Here is a 22,299-nt window from a genome sequence, read left to right as displayed (position 1 = left end):
AGAGATTATGTGTTGTCCTGTAATAAGCCCAGCCCCTACTGTCAGTCAGAGATTATGTGTTGTCTGGAATAAGCCCCTCCCCCTACTTTCAGTCAGAGAATATGTGGTGTCCTGTAATAAGCCCACCCACTTACTGTCAGTCAAAGATTATGTGGTGTCCTGTAATAAGCCCACCCACTTACTGTCAGTCAGAGATTATGTGGTGTCCTGTAATAAGCCCACCCCCTTACTGTCAGTCAGAGATTATGTGTTGTCTGTAATAAGCCCCTCCCCCTACTTTCAGTCAGAGAATATGTGGTGTCCTGTAATAAGCTCCTCCCCCTACTTTCAGTCAGAGAATATGTGTTGGCCCCCTTTGCTTATTGTAAGATAAATACGGTAATGACCGTTAGTGTTGTGGATAAGCTCACTATTTCATTAGTGGAGCGGAGATGTTTTTGTGAATAAGGTTTTACAAAAGAAATAAATTTCTTCTGTACTTAACTCTTTGCTATGGTAAATCGGCAAGCAACTCAAATTTGCAAAAAGACTGGTCAAATCGGAACTCTTCTTCCTTACAGAAACAAAACAGAGAGCTGGGACTCTCTACCTTATATAACACCTCATTTCACATAACTGTCAACATCTTATAATTACTTAATAAATCATAATAACATCCATTTTCATATTTCAAAATAAGGCATTTATTCTCTGAGTATATTAACAATTTTATTGAAGTCATCATTCTATATACCATGTACTAAACACATATTGATGATCAAGTTTCAGATGCCTTAGAACAAAGACTCATCTAGATCTAACACCTTACTAAGCTAAATGTTTTAAAGTATTAAAGAAAGTAATCTAATCAAATTGTTAACAACATAACGACGGAGTGAAAAGCTCAAACACAATGAGCCATAACCTAGTATCTTGATGTTTGTGTCTTTAATGTCTCCAGTCCATACTAAATTTCACAACCTCCAGTAAAGTCCAAGATAGCGCAAGACACCAGGGGTTGTGTTCATGAAACTGTCCTCATGCACAAACATGTATACTGTACTTATACCTGCATGTCTTAACTTGCAACAGCGAAATCAAGAGACTGAAAATGGAACTGTATAACTGTAAAACTTTTGCCCATTCAAATATTCGCCCTTCACTTTCAAAATCCTTATGTACCCAGTGTTAGTTTTGCCCTTCACTTTCAAAATCCTTATGTACCCAGTGTTAGTTTCGCCCTTCACATGTAATTTCTATGTATGGTTGCTGAGATAAATTTGCGATGATTAATGAGGGTGAAGGCTAAATCGCAATGAAAAGCTCCTTGCATACTGTATTCAGCCTCAACATTCTTACTTGAAATATCAAAATAGTGTGACATCACAAGGACACAGAACTTTGCCTGAGCACTGCAGAATACAAGTTTGAGCATGAAAGGTTTCGTTTACATGTGCCCTGCACTTGTACAGTCAATCGGGTTCAACTTAATTATCGCAACATAAGTTAGAGACCAGGTTTGATTGGTCGAGTACACAGCTTATATCTACAACAGTAGAATGACAAAGCCATGTTGTTAGAGTCCAGATCAGTGCTGCAACTATTGCTGATGATCATGTTCCAAATTTCTTCACTTTGAGAGTTGAAGGTAGGCTGGCGTTGATGGCAGCTGGAGGCCTTTCCACTGTAACTAGCCAGTCGTCCTTCAGGGCGTCAATGTACAGGATAAACTATAACAGCAAACAAATAATTTAGGTACATTTATGATATAAAGTACTATTTTTGTATTACCTGCAAAATGAAAGTCACAGTGACCTACTTTCAGTATGCTACACTCTGACATCCCAAGATGTATCTTTTGATACAGGCTTAAAGCTTGGGTTATTCTAAGTGTTACAGTACGACTGTCTCAGACACTGTGTGACCTTTTTACTTTAAATTAGGTCTAAGGTCAAATAAATGGCACAAATGTCCATTTTGGTTCATTTAAGTATAGTTTATGTTCACCCATGGGGATGATTCTTTCTTGACTGTCAAACCCTCGGATGAAGCAGCTTTGTTTTAGACAGTCACGAATCTCCTCGGGGGAGATTTCTATTTCCTACCCGTAAGATACGAACGATCCTTTTCTCCTCCATTTCCCTCAAAATCACATTTGATCAGAAGAATAAAAACAATAAGTTGATTGGATGGTTTTGCAGCAAATCTAATGAGTTATTTTCCACGATCTTTTATTGTTTGCATGATGTCATGCAATTTTTTATAAGTGGGAAATCCCCTTGTCTGTTCCCTTGGGTAAGATAGAAACATTTTCCCTCAGACCAGAGGCTGGAACATTTCTGTTCAACGAGGGTGAAAAGGAAATCTCTGATGAGGAGAATAACTCTCTTTCCTTCCCTCACGACAGGGAATTCCTATTTTCCTCTGAACTAAATAACGACACATTTGTGCATTATATAAGGCAATAACACTTTTTTATTATCATAATATTTCAGTATACAAAAAAGTAACTAATTCAAATAAAATCAGTGCTATTAGAACTATTAATATGTGGATATGCATTAAACTCCTAAAAAGAAAAGAAAAGTAAAAGGTTTATCATTAATAATGACTTGCACTTTATTGGCACAGTGTGGTAAACATACAAGGAGCAGCTTCTGGTTATGCGTTAATATTTCAATTTCTACTCAAGTTGGACTCAATGCAACTACCAAATGTTACCCGCTTCATTTGCCATCGAAATTGACCAGATTAACATTGCCCGAGCGTATGAACACATATTTTAAGATTTTGAGAAGGGAGATAACTATTGACATTTTTAATCCAAGAAGATACCCCTTGTATGCGATTTTCAGGAGTCATTACATCATGTCATCAATAGCAGATCACAGAATATAGCTCATCGGATCTGCTGCAAACCTTGCAATCAGTATTTGTGTTTAATGCCATCATTACATGGATTTGAGCTGGGAGGAAAACAATCCTTCCCCATATTTGGGAATAAGACAGAAAAATCTCAACCGGTAGGGTAGTATTTGTAATCTTACCCCTTGGGATGAGATTTTTCTGTCTTGCCCCAACAGGTTGGGAAAGATTCTATTAGTATGTGGGAGGTACCATATACTAAGATAATCCTGTCCACGAAGAATAAATTCTATTCCTGAAACCTTAGATAAATGCTGTACCTTGTATTTCCTACAGATGCTGAGGGGATGAGTGCTCTTGTCAGCCTCTTGTTTTCCTGACCCTTTCTTCCATATTTTCAAATCTTCACTGGGAAATGGCTGCAACGAAAAAATGTGAAACAATTGACAATTGATTTACTTATACAACCTAAAGACAATAAGATAAGACATTAACAAGCTAGTTTGTGGAATTTATTTATATCCCATGTTTTTGTAATCTCCCCCACAGCAATTTCAAAAGGTTGGCAAGTACTGTTTGTACATATATCAAATATACATGCATTGTGAGTTGTGGATGTTAGCAAACACAGCCATTGGAACATTCACAACAAATTTGGTTGAAATCAAACCATTTTTAGGAGAGTTATAATTAGTCCACTGAAACCAATTAACCAATCAGAAAGGAGTTTAGCCTCATTAGTTAATTGTAATTATACACACATGAACTAGTATAAATCAAACTTAGCCTGACGCTTGCCAATATGTACCAACACACCAAAGGACAAGGGGTGGTAAGGGTCATTTCCAGCCCGATCAGGGATTTAGAATTAATTGTTATATTTGTAATCCTAGATAACTGAACTACTCAAAAATGAAAATTCAAATTCATTCAACATCTGGTATAGGAAATATGGCATAAAAAAAGAGATACAAATCTGCATTTAAAAAACACATTTCTCTCTTTTTTGTTTCAACCATAAACCAAAACTAATGTAGATATAATCTATGATTTAATAAAAGGCAATAAAATAATTATGTAACTGATAAATTATAAAGGAATATTTTACACACCTTGGTCTTGTCCAGTACGTACAGTATCTGCTCATCATGAAGGAATATTTTGTTGGGGTGCGCAAGGTGGAAGAACATATGATTGATTTTACCATGTCGCTTTTTCCAGTGGTTAGGAAATTTGGTGGAATTATTTTTACTCCATGTTGAGTATTCTTGCTCTGCTATGTCAAATTCGTAAACCTGTAAAAGTATAAGTATAATTAACATATTTTTATCTTCTCAGATTTTTTTAAATATGACACAAAATCAGTTTCTAATTATGAAGAAAATTATCTATTTATATCAAAGGTGACTTCGATTGACACACGGAACGTCGAGTTATCGCACAGAAACTTTGTTTCGGATGACGCAACCAATATGGACAGGCAATCCCATGGAATAACAGTCAGTGTGAAGTTTTGAGGTTAATTGGCCCAAGGAAACTGGACTTATCGCAAATATGTCGCCTCACGCTGCAGGTGACACAAAAAGTAAGATTATTTAAACAACAAATCATCCTTTTGAAAAAATGTTATGATATTAAGAAGATGCCTTTTTATGCTTTTAAATACACTGTAAAGTTGAAAGTACATACCAGTTGGTCAGCGTACGTCATCACCAGCTCTTTACCAGATAAGCTGAAGGCCAAAGCAGTCACTTGGCAACTGTACTGTGGCAATCGACACACAATCTACAAAATAAATGACATAAAATCTCATATTTTGCACCCAACTTTAATTTGAACTCTTTGTATATCTAAGGCAATTCTTGATTCAACAATATTTTGTTAATACCACAATTATTCATTCTAAAATAGTTATGAAAACTGTGGACAGTCACACAGTAAATGTTCTTTCTGTTCACAAGTTGTCCTAAGTCCTTGTGTTGTTGTCGGTGTAATGTATGTGTCGGACACACTGAGCTAAAGGGAAAGTCCCTCTAGCTTGATGCTAGCAGGGGACTGTAATCCTATAGCTATGTACATTTAAAATCTGCCACACTAATATACCTCCCTTTTTCAACGTGTTCGCCCTCAAACACCTCAACACTCCAGGTTCTAACTCCCTGTCACTACAGGTAGGGCCACAGACTCCATTTGTAACAGGAAAGAGAGAAGTGTGCTTCAATGGTTCAGAAAATAAGTCCTAGATACCAACCTGTTTTCTAATAATGTCGTAAATTGTTACATTCCTCCCACTGTCACCAACGGCAACCAGCCGGTCGTCCGGACACATACACATCACAGTGATACTGGCAACCCGTTCTGCAACAGTGATATTTGTTCAAGTGAATGAAAGCAGCTTGTGTCTTAAGTACATTTGAGTGATACTAAAAAAATTCTGGTAATCGCAATCTCATTTCAGTATTAATGTTTTATAGGATCACTCCAAAATATTTTCAGGTACATTTATTCTTATTTTAGCACAATATTTGGGATATTTTCTGGAAATCATCAGGAATAATCACAAAAAAAATATAACTGATTTTTTTTTTATTAATAATTAAAACAATACCCAATACATCAGAAACTTTGACTGTATCGATTCATCGTTATGTGATTAAGACGGTTATCATCAGCATTCTTACAAACTAACATGGGTGAATTGCTAAAAACACATCAAAAAGAGGCACAATGTTATCCTCTTTTGGAATATATGGATTATATGCCAGAGCCAAATCTTTGAGTTCTACATTATGTTAAGGGATATTTGGGTCAAAATAAGGAAGTCTTTCTCAAGGCATATTTCTTGTGTAAAACCCTATTTTATTCTACATTGTACTAAATTAATTAAAATAAAGTGCATGATAACACAAATAAGGAGCTTTATGTTGACTTTGCAAGAGTTTTTGTATGGAGGATTATTATTAGGATGTTGGTTGTAAAGGGTTTAATGTCCTATTAACAGCTAGTCATTTACGGAAATGCCTCCAGGTGTGTTGTGTATGCGTGCATGCGTACATGTGTGTATGTTTGGTGGGAGTAGGGTATGTTGGTGTTTTAGCCTCCTTGTGAAAGCAAAGATCTGTGATGCCAACTTTATAGTGCTATCTCACTGAAATACCATACCGAAGGCACCCAGCACAGCATTCCGCCCGGTCAAGTTATACTGACAACATGTGAACCAGTTGTTGCCATTACCTTAATGCTGAATGTTAAGCAGGGAATAACAACTATGATTTTTAAGGGCTTTGGCATGTCCTGGCCTGGGGACAGAATCCATTTCCTTCCTCACCTGGGCAAACATTCAACATTAAAGCCAAAATTGAGGATAATGTTTGCGAAACAAACTGAGAATTTGAGTTGCTGGTTCATCGTCACAGCAGTCACCATTACTGATGATTCTGACTCAGCTGATTTTGAACTATTTCCTACCTTTTGAGCCGGAGAAAGCATGGTCCACCTTGACATAGCTGTCCTCTACACGGAGTACTTGTATACTTCCACACACTGTAGCTGTGACGATAGTATCACCGTTGGTCGTCGCTAACATGTGATGGGCGGGTAGCGGTGCTGTGGAATCCTCCGTCATATACAGCTTCAGTTTCTTTATTGAAACACTAGGGTTGATAAGCTCCTTGTTTTTCTGGAACCAAAGAAATTTGTTTATGAATCAAAACAGATTTTATGTTTTAGAAATGTTAGATTTATAAATAAACTCTGAACAATATAGTGCTTATGCCATGGCATTTTAGTAATTTTCTAATTGTGTCAATGATAAGCTAAAGCTAAAAGTCACAGGTGTTCAGATTAGTTTTACATGTTTTTGCAGTTTATATGAATGTTCATGTCACTCGGGTTAATAACATTTACCCACAAGGACACAACTATCTACAACCCAGGTTCTGGTATCCCCTTGCCAAGCATACACCAAATGCTCGCCACAAGGGTTGGTCACAGGCGCCACTGTAACAGGACGAGTGCTCTATCAATTGAGCTACTTTGCAGCCAATGATCGACCCAGTCCAGTTCTGCTATATTTACAATTATCATTTTATTTATTAATGAATTGAAAATAATCAAAATGGTGGCATTAATATTGTGATGTATATTGAATCATTTGTAAAGTATATTGTAACAACCCTATTTATGAGAATCGATCCCGACAAACCAGTGTTTACAGACAGACATCCTTATTTTAATATATCTGCTCCCATCCCCTAACTTCATTGGGGAAGGGGGCTGTTCTAATGAAGAATTTCGATCATTATTTTCAAAAAACAGGGACTATGTTTTGGATATATGTATACTTACAATGACTAGTTTGTAAGCCCGTATTGAATCCTGATCGGAGAAGGCAACCACGTTACCGTGGGAGCTGATTGCGAAGCAGATGATTGGCTCGCTCGATTTGTTCTTTAACTGAACTAAATTTAATGGGTTGGACTGTAACGGTAAGATCTCACCGTCGGTTTCTGAAAAAACAAATTGGAAGATTATGAATACCCATACCAAAAAGAGGCCCAGATGGCCTGTATCGCTCACCGGATATGTTTAAAGTACTTGATATAAGGTAAAGATATAGCACTTTATGGTAGGTACTGTATGTACATATGCAATTTCAAAAAGATCAATCCAGTATTTCTGGAGATATAGCGAGAACAAACTTCAAATGTCAAAATCCAAAATAGCAGCCTGCCATCTTGATTTAATGAATACACCCTAATAGCAACAAACACTTCTGGATTACTTGATAGAGACAAAATTAGGATAAAATCCTGTAATCCCTATGGTAGAAGATGGATTTCAAAGGTTTTACCTCTTTTTTCCCCTATTGGACCTGCCCCTCTGCCCTGGGGGCCACACCCACTGTTTATACAAAATTGAGTACCCTTGTCCCAAGGATGCTCCAGACCAAATTGGGATGAAATCCCTTAATCCCTATGGTAGAAGAAGGATTTAAAGGTTTACCTCTATTTCCCTTATTCANGGGGGGGGCATACCCACCGTTTATACAAAATTGAGTCCTCTTGGCCCAAGGATGCTCCAAAAAAAGTTGACGGACGGACAGGTGAGTTAAAAATGAATCAATGCATTTAGAATTTATTTTCCGGCATGACTATAGCTTTGATCAAGTCTTGCAGGACTTTTATGAAATCATAATAGAGATGACATAAACAAAATAAAATAAACAACCATGTTCTTGGTGGTAGGCCAGACCTGGAATTGACACTGGACTTCAGATTGTTATACTATAGCGGAAACCAATTGAGCAACCTGGACAACAGTAGTGTAAGAGTCTAATGCACTACAGTTATGTCCAAATGGAAGTTAAGGGGAGGTAACTGTATATAGGGAAAAACGGCAAAGCAGTGGGCCAGGGATCCTTAAGTAACCTTAGTCTGATGGATTTGTTGAAACAGATGCAACTTTATAGATGTTTCATTTAAAAATACCTAGTGTGTGTGTTAACACAGGTGTACTTATATAGATTAATACATTGTCTCCATGATACTTGTTCTCTCTGGATTTGACCAGGTTTTAGAAACGCATTTCGCATCCATGTGTACTTCCGTTAAACACTGAAAACCTGAGAGTTGCACAAAACAATAAGCTATTGTCATCAAACTCATCTGAGATATTGTATCAACTTTGATAGCAATCAGGTAACAAATGAAGTTGGTATAGTCATGACAATAAATTGCAACGAAATGGGACAGGACAGACATGAAAAACAACATATGCCCCCATAACATGGGGTGGGGGCAAAAAAATGTGATTGCTTCGGAGCTCATCAGCAAGCCAATTTCCTGAGGACTGCAGTATCCCAGCCCTAGTGTGCCCATACATCAGGTAGCTTGCGTACATACCCGATGTTTTGTTGGTGTATCCTAGTCGCCACACCTCCAGGTAGTCGGTGTACTTGAGAACAACCAACTCCGCATCTCTGGCCACTTGTACCATCGACCGCTGTAAAACAGTACCACAAATCATAGTTACGTTTTCAGATGCAGCTGTCGTAGAAATACCCAGAGGTATACAATACTACTGAAAAATGTTTACTGAAGATAACAAGTATTTCGTCTGTGTTGGGTGAAATTAACAACAGGTAAATATGGATTCTACTGACGAAGGGCAACTACCGGTATTATGACCAAGCATAACTTTTTTCATATAAAGTAAAGAACATGCATTGTATTATATTATCATACACAAAAGGATCCACGTAATTTTCAATAACTATTTTTGTCCGATGTTCTTACTTGAAAGATGATTTTTTTTCAAAATGTATAAAACCATACAGGAATTCTACAAAGATTATGTTATAGATTTTGGAAGAAATAAAACTCATATATCTTGAAATTATCTTATACATGTGTAAAAAGAAAGAGAGTAGTGTGCTTCCACTAGGGACAGAACTCCCAACTCCTTTCTTCCCCATCCACCGCTTAACTGATTGACCTAAAGGGAAATTCCCTCTTACTTGTAGATAGAAAGCAACCACAATGCTATGAGCAATTAAAATCAGTCACATTACTCCCCCCTTTTTAAATGTGTTCCCCCTCAAACCCCACAACGCCCAGGTTCTAACTCCCTGTCACCACATGGACACCATTTGTAACTGGAAAGAGAGAAGTGCGCTTCCACCAGGGACTGAACTCGCCATACCCACCTTCCCAGTACGCTAGTCTACCGATCAAGCTAAAGGGAAATTTCCTCGAACATAAAGCTAGAAGGCAACCGAAATCCTATAAACAATTAAAATCTGCCATATATGCATAAAACTAGAGGGTGAATATACATGTCCCTTTGACACCCTTAACAGAAATAAGCTCAACAATGCCAACAGGTGTCAATTCAATATTTCAAAACTTGTCCAGTCTACTTACGTGTGGGACCGGGGCCAGCTTACGCCATATTTTCTTCTTTAAAGACTGTAGTCTGTACACAATAAGGTTAGTATCCACACCTAAAACACACATTCAATTTTACTTGGTTTATCACTTTGTAAGCAGGAGAAAGACGAACACAAGGGAAAGAAAGTACAATGAAGACAGAGAAGAGGAAGGAAAACAAAGGAAGAGCAAGAAAGGAAGAAAGGAAAAGGGAATTATTGATCTGAAATACTGTTTAACAGGAAATTTCCCTGCAGTTTAATTTTTTGCCCTCCGCAATGAGGGCAAATTTATCATTACAGTGAATAAAGCTAAACAGCATAATATGCATAGCAATGAAATGTAAAGGGCAAGATTTACATTGGGCGTGAATTGATTTAATGGGCGAAGGGTGAAAGTTTGACTGGGCGAACCTTTCCCAGTTATTAGTAATCAAGAAGATAAGGCAAAAAAATTGATGATACTGACCCCCTGATACAATGTGATCATTGGCGAGGGCGAGGCCACGCACATCGTGGGTATGTCTAAAGTGAGTCAGCGACTTGACCCAAACCTTCCAGTCACTCTCCATCTGTGTGGAGGTGTATTCAAACTGGACAACCGTGGAGTCCACTCCGGACGACAGTACTGAAGTCTCTGACTGAAAACATAAAATATCTATAATAAACTGAAGTATGTTATGATATCATAAGAAATTGTAAAAAAATACACTGCACAAGGCCAGAGATATCTGTAAACACACTACTGGCTATAGGCATTGTCATCCTTGAATGATTTAGATTTGGCAAAAGAAAATTATGTCCGTTTCAGGTAACACCACTGTGAAATGGTGATTTTACTCTGCAGTTTAACATCGACCTCATTCACCTTTATTGTTCCACGAAATTATCCCGATAGCGAATATTGATACATAATATACGATACATACTAATTACATGTGAATATTGACACATAATAAACGATACATACTAATTACATGTGAATATTGACACATCATATACGATACATACTAATTACATGTGAATATTGACACATAATATACCATACATACTAATTACATGTGAATATTGACACATAATAAAGATGCATACTAATTACATGTGAATAATGACACATAATATACGATACATACTAATTACATGTGAATACTGACACATAATATACAATACATATTAATTTCATGTGAATATTGACACATAATATAAGATACATACTAATTACATGTGAATATTGACACATAATATAAGATACATACTAATTACATGTGAATATTGACACATAATATAAGATACATACTAATTACATGTGAATATTGACACATAATATACGATACATACTAATTACATGTGAATATTGACACATAATATACGATACATACTAATTACATGTGAATATTGACACATAATATACGATACATACTAATTACATGTGAATATTGACACATAATATACGATACATACTAATTACATGTGAATATTGACACATAATATACGATACATACTAATTACATGTGAATATTGACACATAATATACGATACATACTAATTACATGTGAATATTGACACATAATATACGATACATACTAATTACATGTGAATATTGACACATAATATACGATACATACTAATTACATGTGAATATTGACACATAATATACGATACATACTAATTACATGTGAATATTGACACATAATATACGATACATACTAATTACATGTGAATATTGACACATAATATACGATACATACTAATTACATGTGAATATTGACACAATTTATACGATACATACTAATTACATGTGAATATTTAAATTAATGTATAGCAAATACACTAATTTTACCAGTGAAGGCTATAAGTTTGACTGGGCAAACATTTCCCAGTGTACTGCACGTAACTTACCTTGTCAACACACAAACAGAACACATCCGCCTTGTGGCTCAGGAAGGCCTACAAAACATCACATTTCTACATGTGAAACAAAACAAGTATTCTCATACACTAACGACGTATTGTTTTGCTATATTTGCAGAGAAAACAATTTCAAAATGTAAAATTACATCCCCAGTGGAAATTACTGTCAAAACGATCGTTTCTTGTACATATATATGACTCTCTTGTTTTATAGCAACACAAAAATACCCGAAAATGTGACAAAATTGATTGAAGTTTAAGTACATATATATATATATCTCTAGTTTATGCAAATTTGAATTTGTAACCATGGCAACCAGGCATAACTGAAAACACAAATAGATATTTTTATATAAATCATATCTTGTAAGTAATCAAATTTTACCAGTAACTTAAACAGTGACTTTCATTGTTCCTTTCAATATTTTTTTTCTTAATTTTGATTGATAATGGATGAAATTTGGGGCCAAACCATAGACAGTTCTAGTGGTGTAAAATGTTGACAGATTGCCTTACTTTGATCAAGGTGCCCTGTTCCCCATTCCAAAAGGAGGTTTTCCCCCGGGAATCTCCACTCACAATCGTCATGTCGCTGCAACAAAATACAGGACATTGTTGATGTTGTACATGCCGATAATTTTGTATAGATCTGACATTTGCAGCAATAGTTTTGCCACGAACAATGAACAGAATTGAATGCATTATATGACTTTACCTTGTATCGTCTTAGTATTTGTAGTATGTCGTCATCAGCATACAGTAATCATTAAAATCATAATTACCTACCTACCTGTGATCTATGAGTTATATTCTGCTTCATGAAAGCCATGGTATATCGTAATGATGACAGATTGTCTGATCAAATACAAAAAATCTTTTTCAAACAACTTCAAATTTTTACTTTTTTTTTAAAATATGTGAAAAAATAAAATAATACCACAAATTTGTCCATTTTAGTAAAAAATGCACACCTGCAAAATAACCTACCTTTACAGTTTGTATACAGAATTGTACAAGTTCTATAATGACGTTACCCTAATTGGTGTTTCATAAATTAAGATTGTGACTCGTGTGTTTTGCATGAGTACACGTTACTGTACCTGTTGGTAGTTATACACATACCTAGTTATAGCAAGACACCATACAATGGTTTCCTTATTTTTCTCCTGCCGTCCCAGCGTGAGGCGCTGGTAGGCATGGCCAGATCGTACACTCCAGAGTCGGATATTGTCAATGCCGCCAGTAACTATGGTTTCCCCCGCCGAGTGCCAGGCTATGCACAATATCCGATCTGAAATGAAACAGAAGTTTAAAAAGAAATAAATTCCTGTAATTTATTTTTTTAGATATATACAGTGAATGTCTGCTTGATAAATGTATCATGTATAGTGAAACTTCTCAATGAAGGTGTTAGAGAAAGCGGTCTAAATAGCATGCGCAGGTTCGTCTTAATTGTGAGGTGGATGGGATTGACCACGAAGAACAGTAACTCTGTTCAACTAATATATCATACTGTACACATCACACAACATTATATTAATTTATTGAAAAGAACATTATTCTGGAATTCAATGGAAAATGAAAGCGTTTTATAAATTTCTCTTACTTCTCTAAGGTATTGACCATGCTGTTGCTGTTTTATCTTTTAGCAAGAAATAAAATACATCATGGAAAAGAAACCAATTCTTTTATATAAGTTCACTTGGCATTTAATGTGCTGTATAATCTTCATGATTGATTACACATTAGGATAAAATTAAAATTTCAATGGCTTATGTTTATGTGGTGTATAAGCGTGGGAAGCCTTTCCCCAAACTGCTACTTATCTCACCAGTTACAGGGTTGAAGCCATGTTTACGTTATTATCATACATAACCAAATTCACAAGATGTCACGAGAGCAGAAACCAACGAATGGCAACTGTGTGCGACTGGGTGAGAGGTAGTGTTCACACAATACTATGTGTTTGACAGGTTCAGAAGTAATGTTTACCAATACACAATACACATGTTCATATGGAGACCCGACACAAATTTTCCTCGTATCATTGCCTGTTTTCCCCATAACACTCAAGGATTTCTGTCTTTCACTTAAGATATTTGCACTTGAGTCTTTCCAATGCTAAACTGTTCGGCGAGCTGATGCTGAGAGCAGCCTTCTCTACTATGAATTAACTACACTGTATAAGTGTGTTGTGTTTGCATGGTGTTACCCTTGCCAAATAAACTACATATGAATTTTCAGACAATAATATTTGCAAAAGTTTGTGAATGTATGCATGGTTGTTTGATAATATAATGCCTGGGCTGTTTTTTGGAATCGCTAAAGTGGCAAATACTCTTAACAGACTGAATTAATTAAACTTACTGTCTTGTTTATCAAAGGACCGCTTGAACTCCAGAGTGTTGTATTCTGTGTCAAAGATAACCACACAGCCATCTTCTGTTCCCGCCTGATAAAAAAAAAACAATAAGTACATTCACAAAACAAAGGGTGTAGACTCATCTGTGATGATAACTTTTTGTTACCTAAATCATGTATTACAAAGATGCATTTATGATAAACTAGCCCGAGTTTCCTCTGGCCCTGACACCAGACTTAGACATTTTGACAGATAGATGTCTGGTGTGGGGCCAGAATATATTGCTATATGAAAACGTGGAATTCTCCGACACCAAACAAAATCAACTATGACAAAACACTGACCTCACATATATTGTTAAACGGATTATTTATTGATCCAAATCCGCTCTTATCATCACCAACAGCTGCTAAATTCCGTCAGTAGAGTCTTCGGTTTTCAATCGTTCAAAATTTCCCATCAGAGCGAACACCATTTTTGTAGGTCAGTGTATAGCAGTGCGCTCTGGCCCTACGCCAGACATCTATCTGTCAAAATGTCTAAGTCTGGTGTCAGGGCCAGAGGAAACTCAGGCTAATGATTAACTTGAGTTAATCAGGGAAAATCGTGGAATTTGAGAGCAGTGGGCCATTTCAGCAAATTTTAGTCAATATCAAAATTAAGAGGGACCATTCTATGTAAAATTAAAAGAAAATTGGAACATGGAGGGGTCAATGGCCCCATGGCTCCTTCCCGGATTATCCCTGATTAATAATACCTGATTGTATGTTACAGTATTAACCAAACTGAAGTCGAGGTTGACAATGACAGCAGCACTGCTGACTCACCCTGACAGGACTTTTGATTTAATTTGGAATCCAACATCTGGACAAATACTAAACCTCAAAGAATACTACTATCGCAGATAAGTAATAATTACAACAGAAGACAAAACTTCAATCTAAATAACAAACAAAAATAACATAAAATTAAAAAAAATCTGTGTGTAGAAAGTTCAAAATAAAACTCAAGTCTACATGAACATTTTGCGGGCAAAAGCAAAGAAGAGATTTTATATATAATATATAATTAATTCGAACCCGGGACCCTCCAAACTCTCCATACCCATGTCACAGCTAGGTAGTTTATAGCCTTAAGTCTCCATGTCACAGTAAAGGGATTTTATATATAATATATAGCTATTATATAAGTCTCATAAGTAATCACGACTGTATGATCAAATATAGGCACTGGATCCGAAAGAACAAATGTTGGTTGGATGCGTATTAGGTATATGGGCAAAGAAGGTATAACGACAGTGCAGACAAAGAAATGTGTCAAATTTTCAGGGCAATCTGCCCCTTTATCAAGACAGGAACATGAAAATGTACATATCACAACATAAAACAGAGAAAAACAGGCACCATGAAACAATAATACAATACAAAATACATGCACAGAAGTAACTTATTTAAAATATGCTAAAACCCTTGGTCTTTGTTCTCGTTTGGTAACCTTCTAATACTTACAGCTAGGAGTTTGGTAACCTTCTAACACAGTTGTAGGACTGCACAACGCACCACAAACAGCGTGCGCACACCGTGCATACATCGTTCACACACCGTCCGCACATCGTCCACACATGGTGCGCACAACTGTGCGATTTAGCAATCGTTCGCCCCGTTGTGCGCTTCTCTCCGCACAACTGTGCGATTTGGTATCATTTGTAGATCAAAATTACGGAATGACAAAAATACGGAAGGCTTGTATGCGATAATGTACACTGTGTATATNTTGAAGGTCATTCATTTGAACAAACTTGGTAGCCCTTCACCCAAGCATGCTACTGGCCAAATATCATCTCCCTGGGCAGTTTGGTTATCGAGAAGAAGATGTTTAAAGTTTTTAACATATTTGACCCCTGTGACCTTGAAAATGGGTGAAGGTCATTAATTTTAACAAACTTTGTAGCCCTTCATCCCAGTTTGCTTCTGACCAAATATCGACACCCTAGGCCTTTCGGTTTTTAAGAAGAAGTCGTTTAAAGTAAAATATTGACACCAGACGACGGACGGACGCCGCGCCACGGCATAAGCTCACTTGGCACTTCGTGCCAGGTGAGCTAATAATATATAACTATTATATAGGTCTCATAAGTAATCACGACAGTATGATCCAATATCTGCACTGGATCCGAACAAACAAATGTTGGTTGGATGCGTATTACTTAAATAGATATACCAGTATGGGCAAAGAAGTTATAACGACAGTGCAGACAAAGAAATGNCGCAAGCAATGATCGTCCAGCTTTTTATCGTCCGCCCATCGTGCACACACCGTTCACACATCGTGCGCACACCGCACATCGTGTAACGTTGTGCGATCCCACAACTGTACTTACAGCTAGGAGTGTGGTAACCTTCTAATACTTACAGCTATGAGTTTGGTAACCTTCAGCTAGGAGTTTGGTAACCTTCTAATACTTACAGCTAGGAGTTTGCCAGTAGGATCTGAGGTAAGGCACCAGACGGGCCCAGCATTAGAGGTAGCAATGGCCTGGAAAACAAACAATCACATGTATCCTGTTTTCTGATATTGTGTAGTCTTTTCAGAGTATGGCATTTTCCGAGTATAGGCATTGTTCAGTGCACTTGTATATGCTGTATTTAATGCCCCATGATGCATTTGCCATCTTGCTTACCACCAATATATTTCACAGTCCATTTTTCTCTTTTTCTTAAGAATTCTTTTTATACATAAATTTTCCCTCTGTTTATTGCCAAATCCCTTTATAACGCCACAAAATCCTGACACTGTGTGTTCATGCCGTGATAGTCAACAATCAAATCTATTTTCCTGAGGCCCCATTATGATAGGTTTGACTGTTGGCCAGCTTATCATATTTTCCTCATAATTTTTCCAGGGAATCAGTTAAAATGTTTTAATATGTATTTACACAAAGAGGTAACAATTGTTCAATGATTTATCAATCAGCTTTTTAAATTATTTCCCCCAGATGTTGGGACCAACGCAATTAATGGTTTCCCTCGAAGATCACTGTCGAACAACTGGTTCCGTATCACCTGTAAGTCGTACCTTAGGTTGGAGTCGCAGCAAATCGTACTCGGTGATGTAACCGTCCAGACCAGCGGTAAACAGGCGCTCACCCTGCCAGCAGAGTGCCTCGATGGACTTGCCTTCTACCCCTGGTATCACCTGAAATCCATCACATATAGAACTGAGGATATGACCTACCTAGTAAAGATTGTACAAATGGTCAGAACAATTGATGATTTACATTTATGAAATGTAAATTGCACGAAATCATTGAAAATTAATAAAAATAAACAAAAATATGTAGAAATGTAATATAAGCAGAAGACTGACTACTGTATACCAGGAGAGTTTTGCTGCTGGTTAACTTGTGCCTATTTCGCCCACTGCAATGACGGCGAATTTATCATGAAAGTGAATATCAAAACACATCATGACCATACCATACAGTCACTACACTATATATGGATTTTACCAGTTAAGGGTGAAAACTTGACTGGGCAAAATTACTAGTACTACCCCTAGCTCACCATGAAAATGGTCAAAATAACAATGTATAGCAGGTAGTGAAGTCCAGTACTGTAGCCTCTCTGTAACGCTGAACTCTGTGAACCTTCAACCAGCTAAACCATTTGGTCCCAGTATTGTCTATAAGTTAACACATAGTACACACTGAAGTTTTGGCAAAAAATATAGGCATAGGTGAAATGAATCTACTGAAAAAAGACTTCTTTTGCAAATACTGCTCCTCATAATTCCTACCTTCTCCTGAAACCAGTGATCCTTAGAACTCCATAGCTCTAACGTACCGTCAGACCTGAAAATCATAATGATATTATTCTAGTGGACAGCCTTTACAATATAAAGGAGTACAGTAGCCTATACATAGCGTTGGTTTCTGTAAGTCAGAAAGTTTTCTGTACGCGAAAATTTAGAGTCAATTTTGATCGTAGTTACTTAAAATGTCTTATAAAACATTTTTAAGTTCTTTTATGCTTGGTTTTAACTGGTAATGTATAAATTTCCGTTTGAAAAAACCCCATGAGAACATCAGCACTGAGGACAAATGAGTCCAGGGTAGATAACTGGGGAACCCTAAACATATTTATCTTTAAAACAGAAAACAAAAAGTTCCATGGCAATTTCACACATCCTAAAAAAAATCCTTTATGACATTACATTGTGATATAAATAGGGTTCACAAAGTCTTCATGTTGAAAATAATAGATTTCACTGAATTTATGAAAAAATTATATTGTCAAGCAATTTTTCATACCTCATAATTGCCAACCTTTTGAAATGTCTATTGGGGAGAATCTGCATGCTCAAAACACAAATGAAAGATGTAAAAATAATACCTAGGTAACAAAATGTCATCTTTTGAGTTGTTCTTTTAGATGAAATCATTAGCTCTTACACTATAGGAATAGTTGAGCAAAATTACTGGCTGAAAATGGTCAATTTTAGGGACCTTAACACAGTGGGCCTGCCGCTATTTCTATACCTAGACACTGCAAGCTTCTCCGCATCATTGTTATAGGAGATACAGTGGATGGCCTTGGGTTGGAACTCAAAGAATCGTATATGGTGAACTCGGAACTCTCCCATCATGTACCACTTAGTGACATCACATGTTGTACCTGCAACAAAACTGCTAGTTTAAAGTATTTATATTTGTTGTAATCAGTAGTGCTGTGTATCTCAAGGGTTGTGATGATACGATACGTATCACGTTACATAAATCACAATACCATACGATCATGATACATGGGTGACAACACCATACGTATCATGATACATGGTTGACAACACCATACATATAACGATACATGAGTGACAACACCATACGTATCATGATACATGAGTGACAACACCATACGTATCATGATACATGGGTGACAACACCATACGTACTGTGATACTTGTCATAATTTTCTGTACAAACCTTTTACCATAGTTTTCCTGGATTTGAAACAAATTTTGATAAGAAAAAAATCTTAAGGGTTTGTATTCAATGCTGAATTAATAAGTGTTTTAGGTGGTTTATCTTCTAAATTGTGTAGCATGGTAATTTTTTAAAGTATTATGATACTATTGGCGAATGCCACGATGCATCAGCACCTAAGACATGATACGATTCATCGGTGATTTGTTACACCTCTAGTTATCAATATTAAACTCTTTTCCTTTTATAATATAATAATCATGATAATTTGAGGTTCTTATATACCGCTTTCTTACAACCTAGTGTGTAGAGCGACTCAAAGCGGTTCACAAAACAATTGGTTCATAGCTATAGGCAGGTTTACGTAGTAACTAAAAATAAGGCATTAATTTTCCTTTTAGCAGCTGTTTAGAGGAGATACTACCTACCTCAAATCAAGATAGCTGTTGCCATGCAAAATCACTAAAATCCTAGTAAAATCCCCTGGTAATATATTTTAGCAGAATATGAATAAGAAAATAATGGCTAAGCTACCTTGATCATGAAATTTGGATGACGTGCCATCATTTCAGAACACTCTAGCTGCATGTGATGTTATGAATGCGCTAGACACGTTATAAACATTGAAACTGAAAAGTGTGATAATGTTTATAACATGTCTAGCTTTTTTATAACGACATTGAATGTTAAGAAATAGCACTTATCTGAAGTTAAAATAGTTTTGATGGTCACAGGTCTCTGGTTTTACAGATATATATATCCCAGTAAAATATGCAAATCAGACCTTTCACTATGATTTTTGTACATTCCCATAGCATGTAATAATCATCTGATTTTGATGCCTTGATGTTTCTCCATAGCTAGTTAAAGAGTCTGCAAGACCTAGTTATATAAATAAACTTTAATTAATATGTCATTTTGTAGTATTCACTTTGGTCTCAAAAGAGATTGACATGTTATAAGTCTGGTGAGCTCTTTTTTATGAAGACTTCAGCCTTAATGCCTAAACTATTACTGACTACGTTAACTCGGCTTTGTACCATAATACATGTGTAAGTTCCGATTTTTAAATTAGGTCTTTAAAAATGACTTATCAAGGCGTTGAAATTTAGGGTGAACCTTAAACTCAAAATGAATATTTAAAACGAATACAAAAATTAGGTTAATTTTTCCAGAACAATTTGGCCAAAGTAATGAAATCAGGTAGATCTCTTCTTCTCTATATGTAGATACTCAACAACTCGACACTGCTTCATCACCACAAAGTGAAAGCACACGTCAATTGGATTAGCAGTAATGATTTAGTAGGAGAATTCCCGATTTGTTATATTTATCTTAATGGTTACTTACATATGAAAGGGAAATTTGACATTCCAAACGAAAATCTTACGTCTACGTCTACCGAATAATTGACCTACTTATAAGCATAGCCAAGATTATGTCAATATTAATGTAGGGTCGTGTAAGTGTGTGCATGGCAGAAGAAGGTTGTGTAGTCGTGTGTATGAAATAGTAATGGTTTAGAGAGTGTAGTTTGGTGTTAAAGGTGTCAAGAGATTCTGAAGTTACCAGGTCAGGAGGCAATTTATTCCACTCTGGGATAGTTCTAGGAAAGAAAGAAAATATACGGGTCAGCTTTACAGTGAGGAATCTGGCAGGACTGTAGTGAGTTAATGAGAATGTCTGGATTGTCGCGATCATAACTGTGGTGTCAAGTGGAGGGCTTTATTGATGGCAACTTGCAAGTTTTGAAATTTTCTATATCTGTATGCGTATAGGCTGGTGTATATTCCTAGTCTCCCCGGGGAGATAGGGTAGCTATGATTAGACAAAGGTATATTTTGTGTAAATAAGTACTTCGATCTTAATGGGGGAGGGAGGAATGTGAGAAAACAGGTTGATAACCTAGTTAGTGTTATTGTCATGCACCCTATTGTGTAAGAGCTAAGTATAGTTAGACAACCCTGCATAGAATCCACTGTTTTCCATGTGATTCCCTTTATTGCCCTCCTATCTAGTGTAACTAAAGGTACTGTACGGCTATTCTATCGGCATTTGTAACGGCTATCACTGGTGCAGTCTATTTGTTTACATGGGTGTTTTATTTTGAGACGACCGGATTTTGGAGAGTCACTGTACATGTGCATACGTCATAGATTAAGCCAATCAGAATGGGTGTCCGATACTTGTTACATAGGGCCAGGAGGCTGGGGTATAAAAGGGTATGCACAGGCAAAATCGTGGAGTTGCGTGGTCGGTATGGCGGCTATATACCAGGAGGGGAAAACCCCTCCACTGAGGCGCTGAAAACAGTGCTATCGATATACTGAAAGCAATACACCCCTGTTAGGGAACGTTAGCATAAGCTTAAGGCTTGTTAGCTTAACGTAGGTCAGTGATCCGGGAGGGGGTGTTTTCACTGAGAATAGTTACCTATATAGGCCTTATTTTACCACGTAATAAACATATATGGTTCACTAAACAGACATTCTTTTCTCTACACTGTAGGTTTTGTTCTGCCTTATATGATATACTACTGTTATCAATGTACGTGTTGATTGGTTTATGACTCGGATACTCCTCTACATCTGACGGACCTGTGTCTGATTGTACAGACGGATGCAGTGGGAAATTCTTGGGGATTGCCGCAGGTCAGTTTGTTGGTAGTTTTGGGGAAAACCAAAATTACTATACGATCACTTTCATCTACCAACGCTGGACAGGCTCTCCCCACGAATGTCCCATTACATCACTAATGCTCGATGTGTATTGGAAGCATAAAAGGTCTAAACGTGTTTTCATTTCACATAATTCCCTATTCCAGTAATAAGATTGTTACTCAAATGGGTTACTGCTACTAAAAGCAGGATTATAACCCATTTGCGTCGTTGTGGCCAACATGATAGGCATAAAACGATTACAAAAATGACGTTTGGTTAGAGCGGACCAAGGTTTTTAATTTTCTCTTAATTCTTTCCTGAGGTGAACAGTTCGGCCAAAGTAATGAAATCAATCAGAGCTCTTCTTCTCTACTCAGTAGACAGTATCGACGATACCCAACAGCTCGACACCAGGGCTTCATCACAAAGTGAATCCAATAACTTGGATTAGAAGTAATGATCAAGAAGAGGGTGCTCGATTTGCTATTTTTATCTTATGGTTACTTACATACACAAAGAAAAATTGACGCTCAAAACAACCGTCTTTTTTTACGAGCACGTTGTTTTCTCCTACCACATGGAAGTCGCCATATTGTAGCCCCGCACAAAATGTACA

General features: G+C 36.7%; 1 protein-coding gene across 1 annotated transcript; it reads right to left on the bottom strand.

Moving 5' to 3' along the window:
• Positions 1-217: 217 nt before the first annotated feature.
• On the bottom strand, positions 218-22,288 carry LOC110451122 (U3 small nucleolar RNA-associated protein 4 homolog). Its single transcript, XM_021498983.1, has 19 exons — positions 22,192-22,288; positions 18,583-18,718; positions 17,841-17,895; positions 17,121-17,240; positions 16,512-16,580; positions 14,051-14,135; positions 12,806-12,974; positions 12,200-12,275; positions 11,672-11,719; positions 10,242-10,413; positions 9,768-9,847; positions 8,748-8,847; positions 7,192-7,352; positions 6,313-6,523; positions 5,096-5,202; positions 4,534-4,629; positions 3,957-4,139; positions 3,165-3,263; positions 218-1,709 (listed from the first exon to the last, which is right to left on the bottom strand). The coding sequence occupies exons 2-19, from the start codon at positions 18,687-18,689 to the stop codon at positions 1,593-1,595; spliced, it is 2,055 nt and encodes a 684-aa protein (XP_021354658.1). The 5' UTR covers positions 18,690-18,718; positions 22,192-22,288; the 3' UTR covers positions 218-1,592.
• Positions 22,289-22,299: the final 11 nt, after the last annotated feature.

Source organism: Mizuhopecten yessoensis, unplaced genomic scaffold (genome assembly GCF_002113885.1).
Source record: "Mizuhopecten yessoensis strain PY_sf001 unplaced genomic scaffold, ASM211388v2 scaffold5803, whole genome shotgun sequence".
In the NCBI taxonomy this organism is placed as follows: Eukaryota; Metazoa; Mollusca; class Bivalvia; order Pectinida; family Pectinidae; genus Mizuhopecten; species Mizuhopecten yessoensis.
Note: the sequence above shows the minus strand (reverse complement) of the source record. Positions and strands in the feature narration are given on the sequence as shown.

Coding starts and splice junctions, on each gene's coding strand:
- LOC110451122 (XM_021498983.1), bottom strand. CDS start 18,689: ATGATGGGAGAGTTCCGAGTTCACCATATACGATTCTTTGAGTTCCAA. Junction 11,720..12,199: donor AACAGGGCACCTTGATCAAA/GTAAGGCAATCT, acceptor GATGTTTTGTAG/GCCTTCCTGAGCCACAAGGC. Junction 8,848..9,767: donor AGCTGGCCCCGGTCCCACAC/GTAAGTAGACTG, acceptor ACTGTTTTACAG/CGGTCGATGGTACAAGTGGC.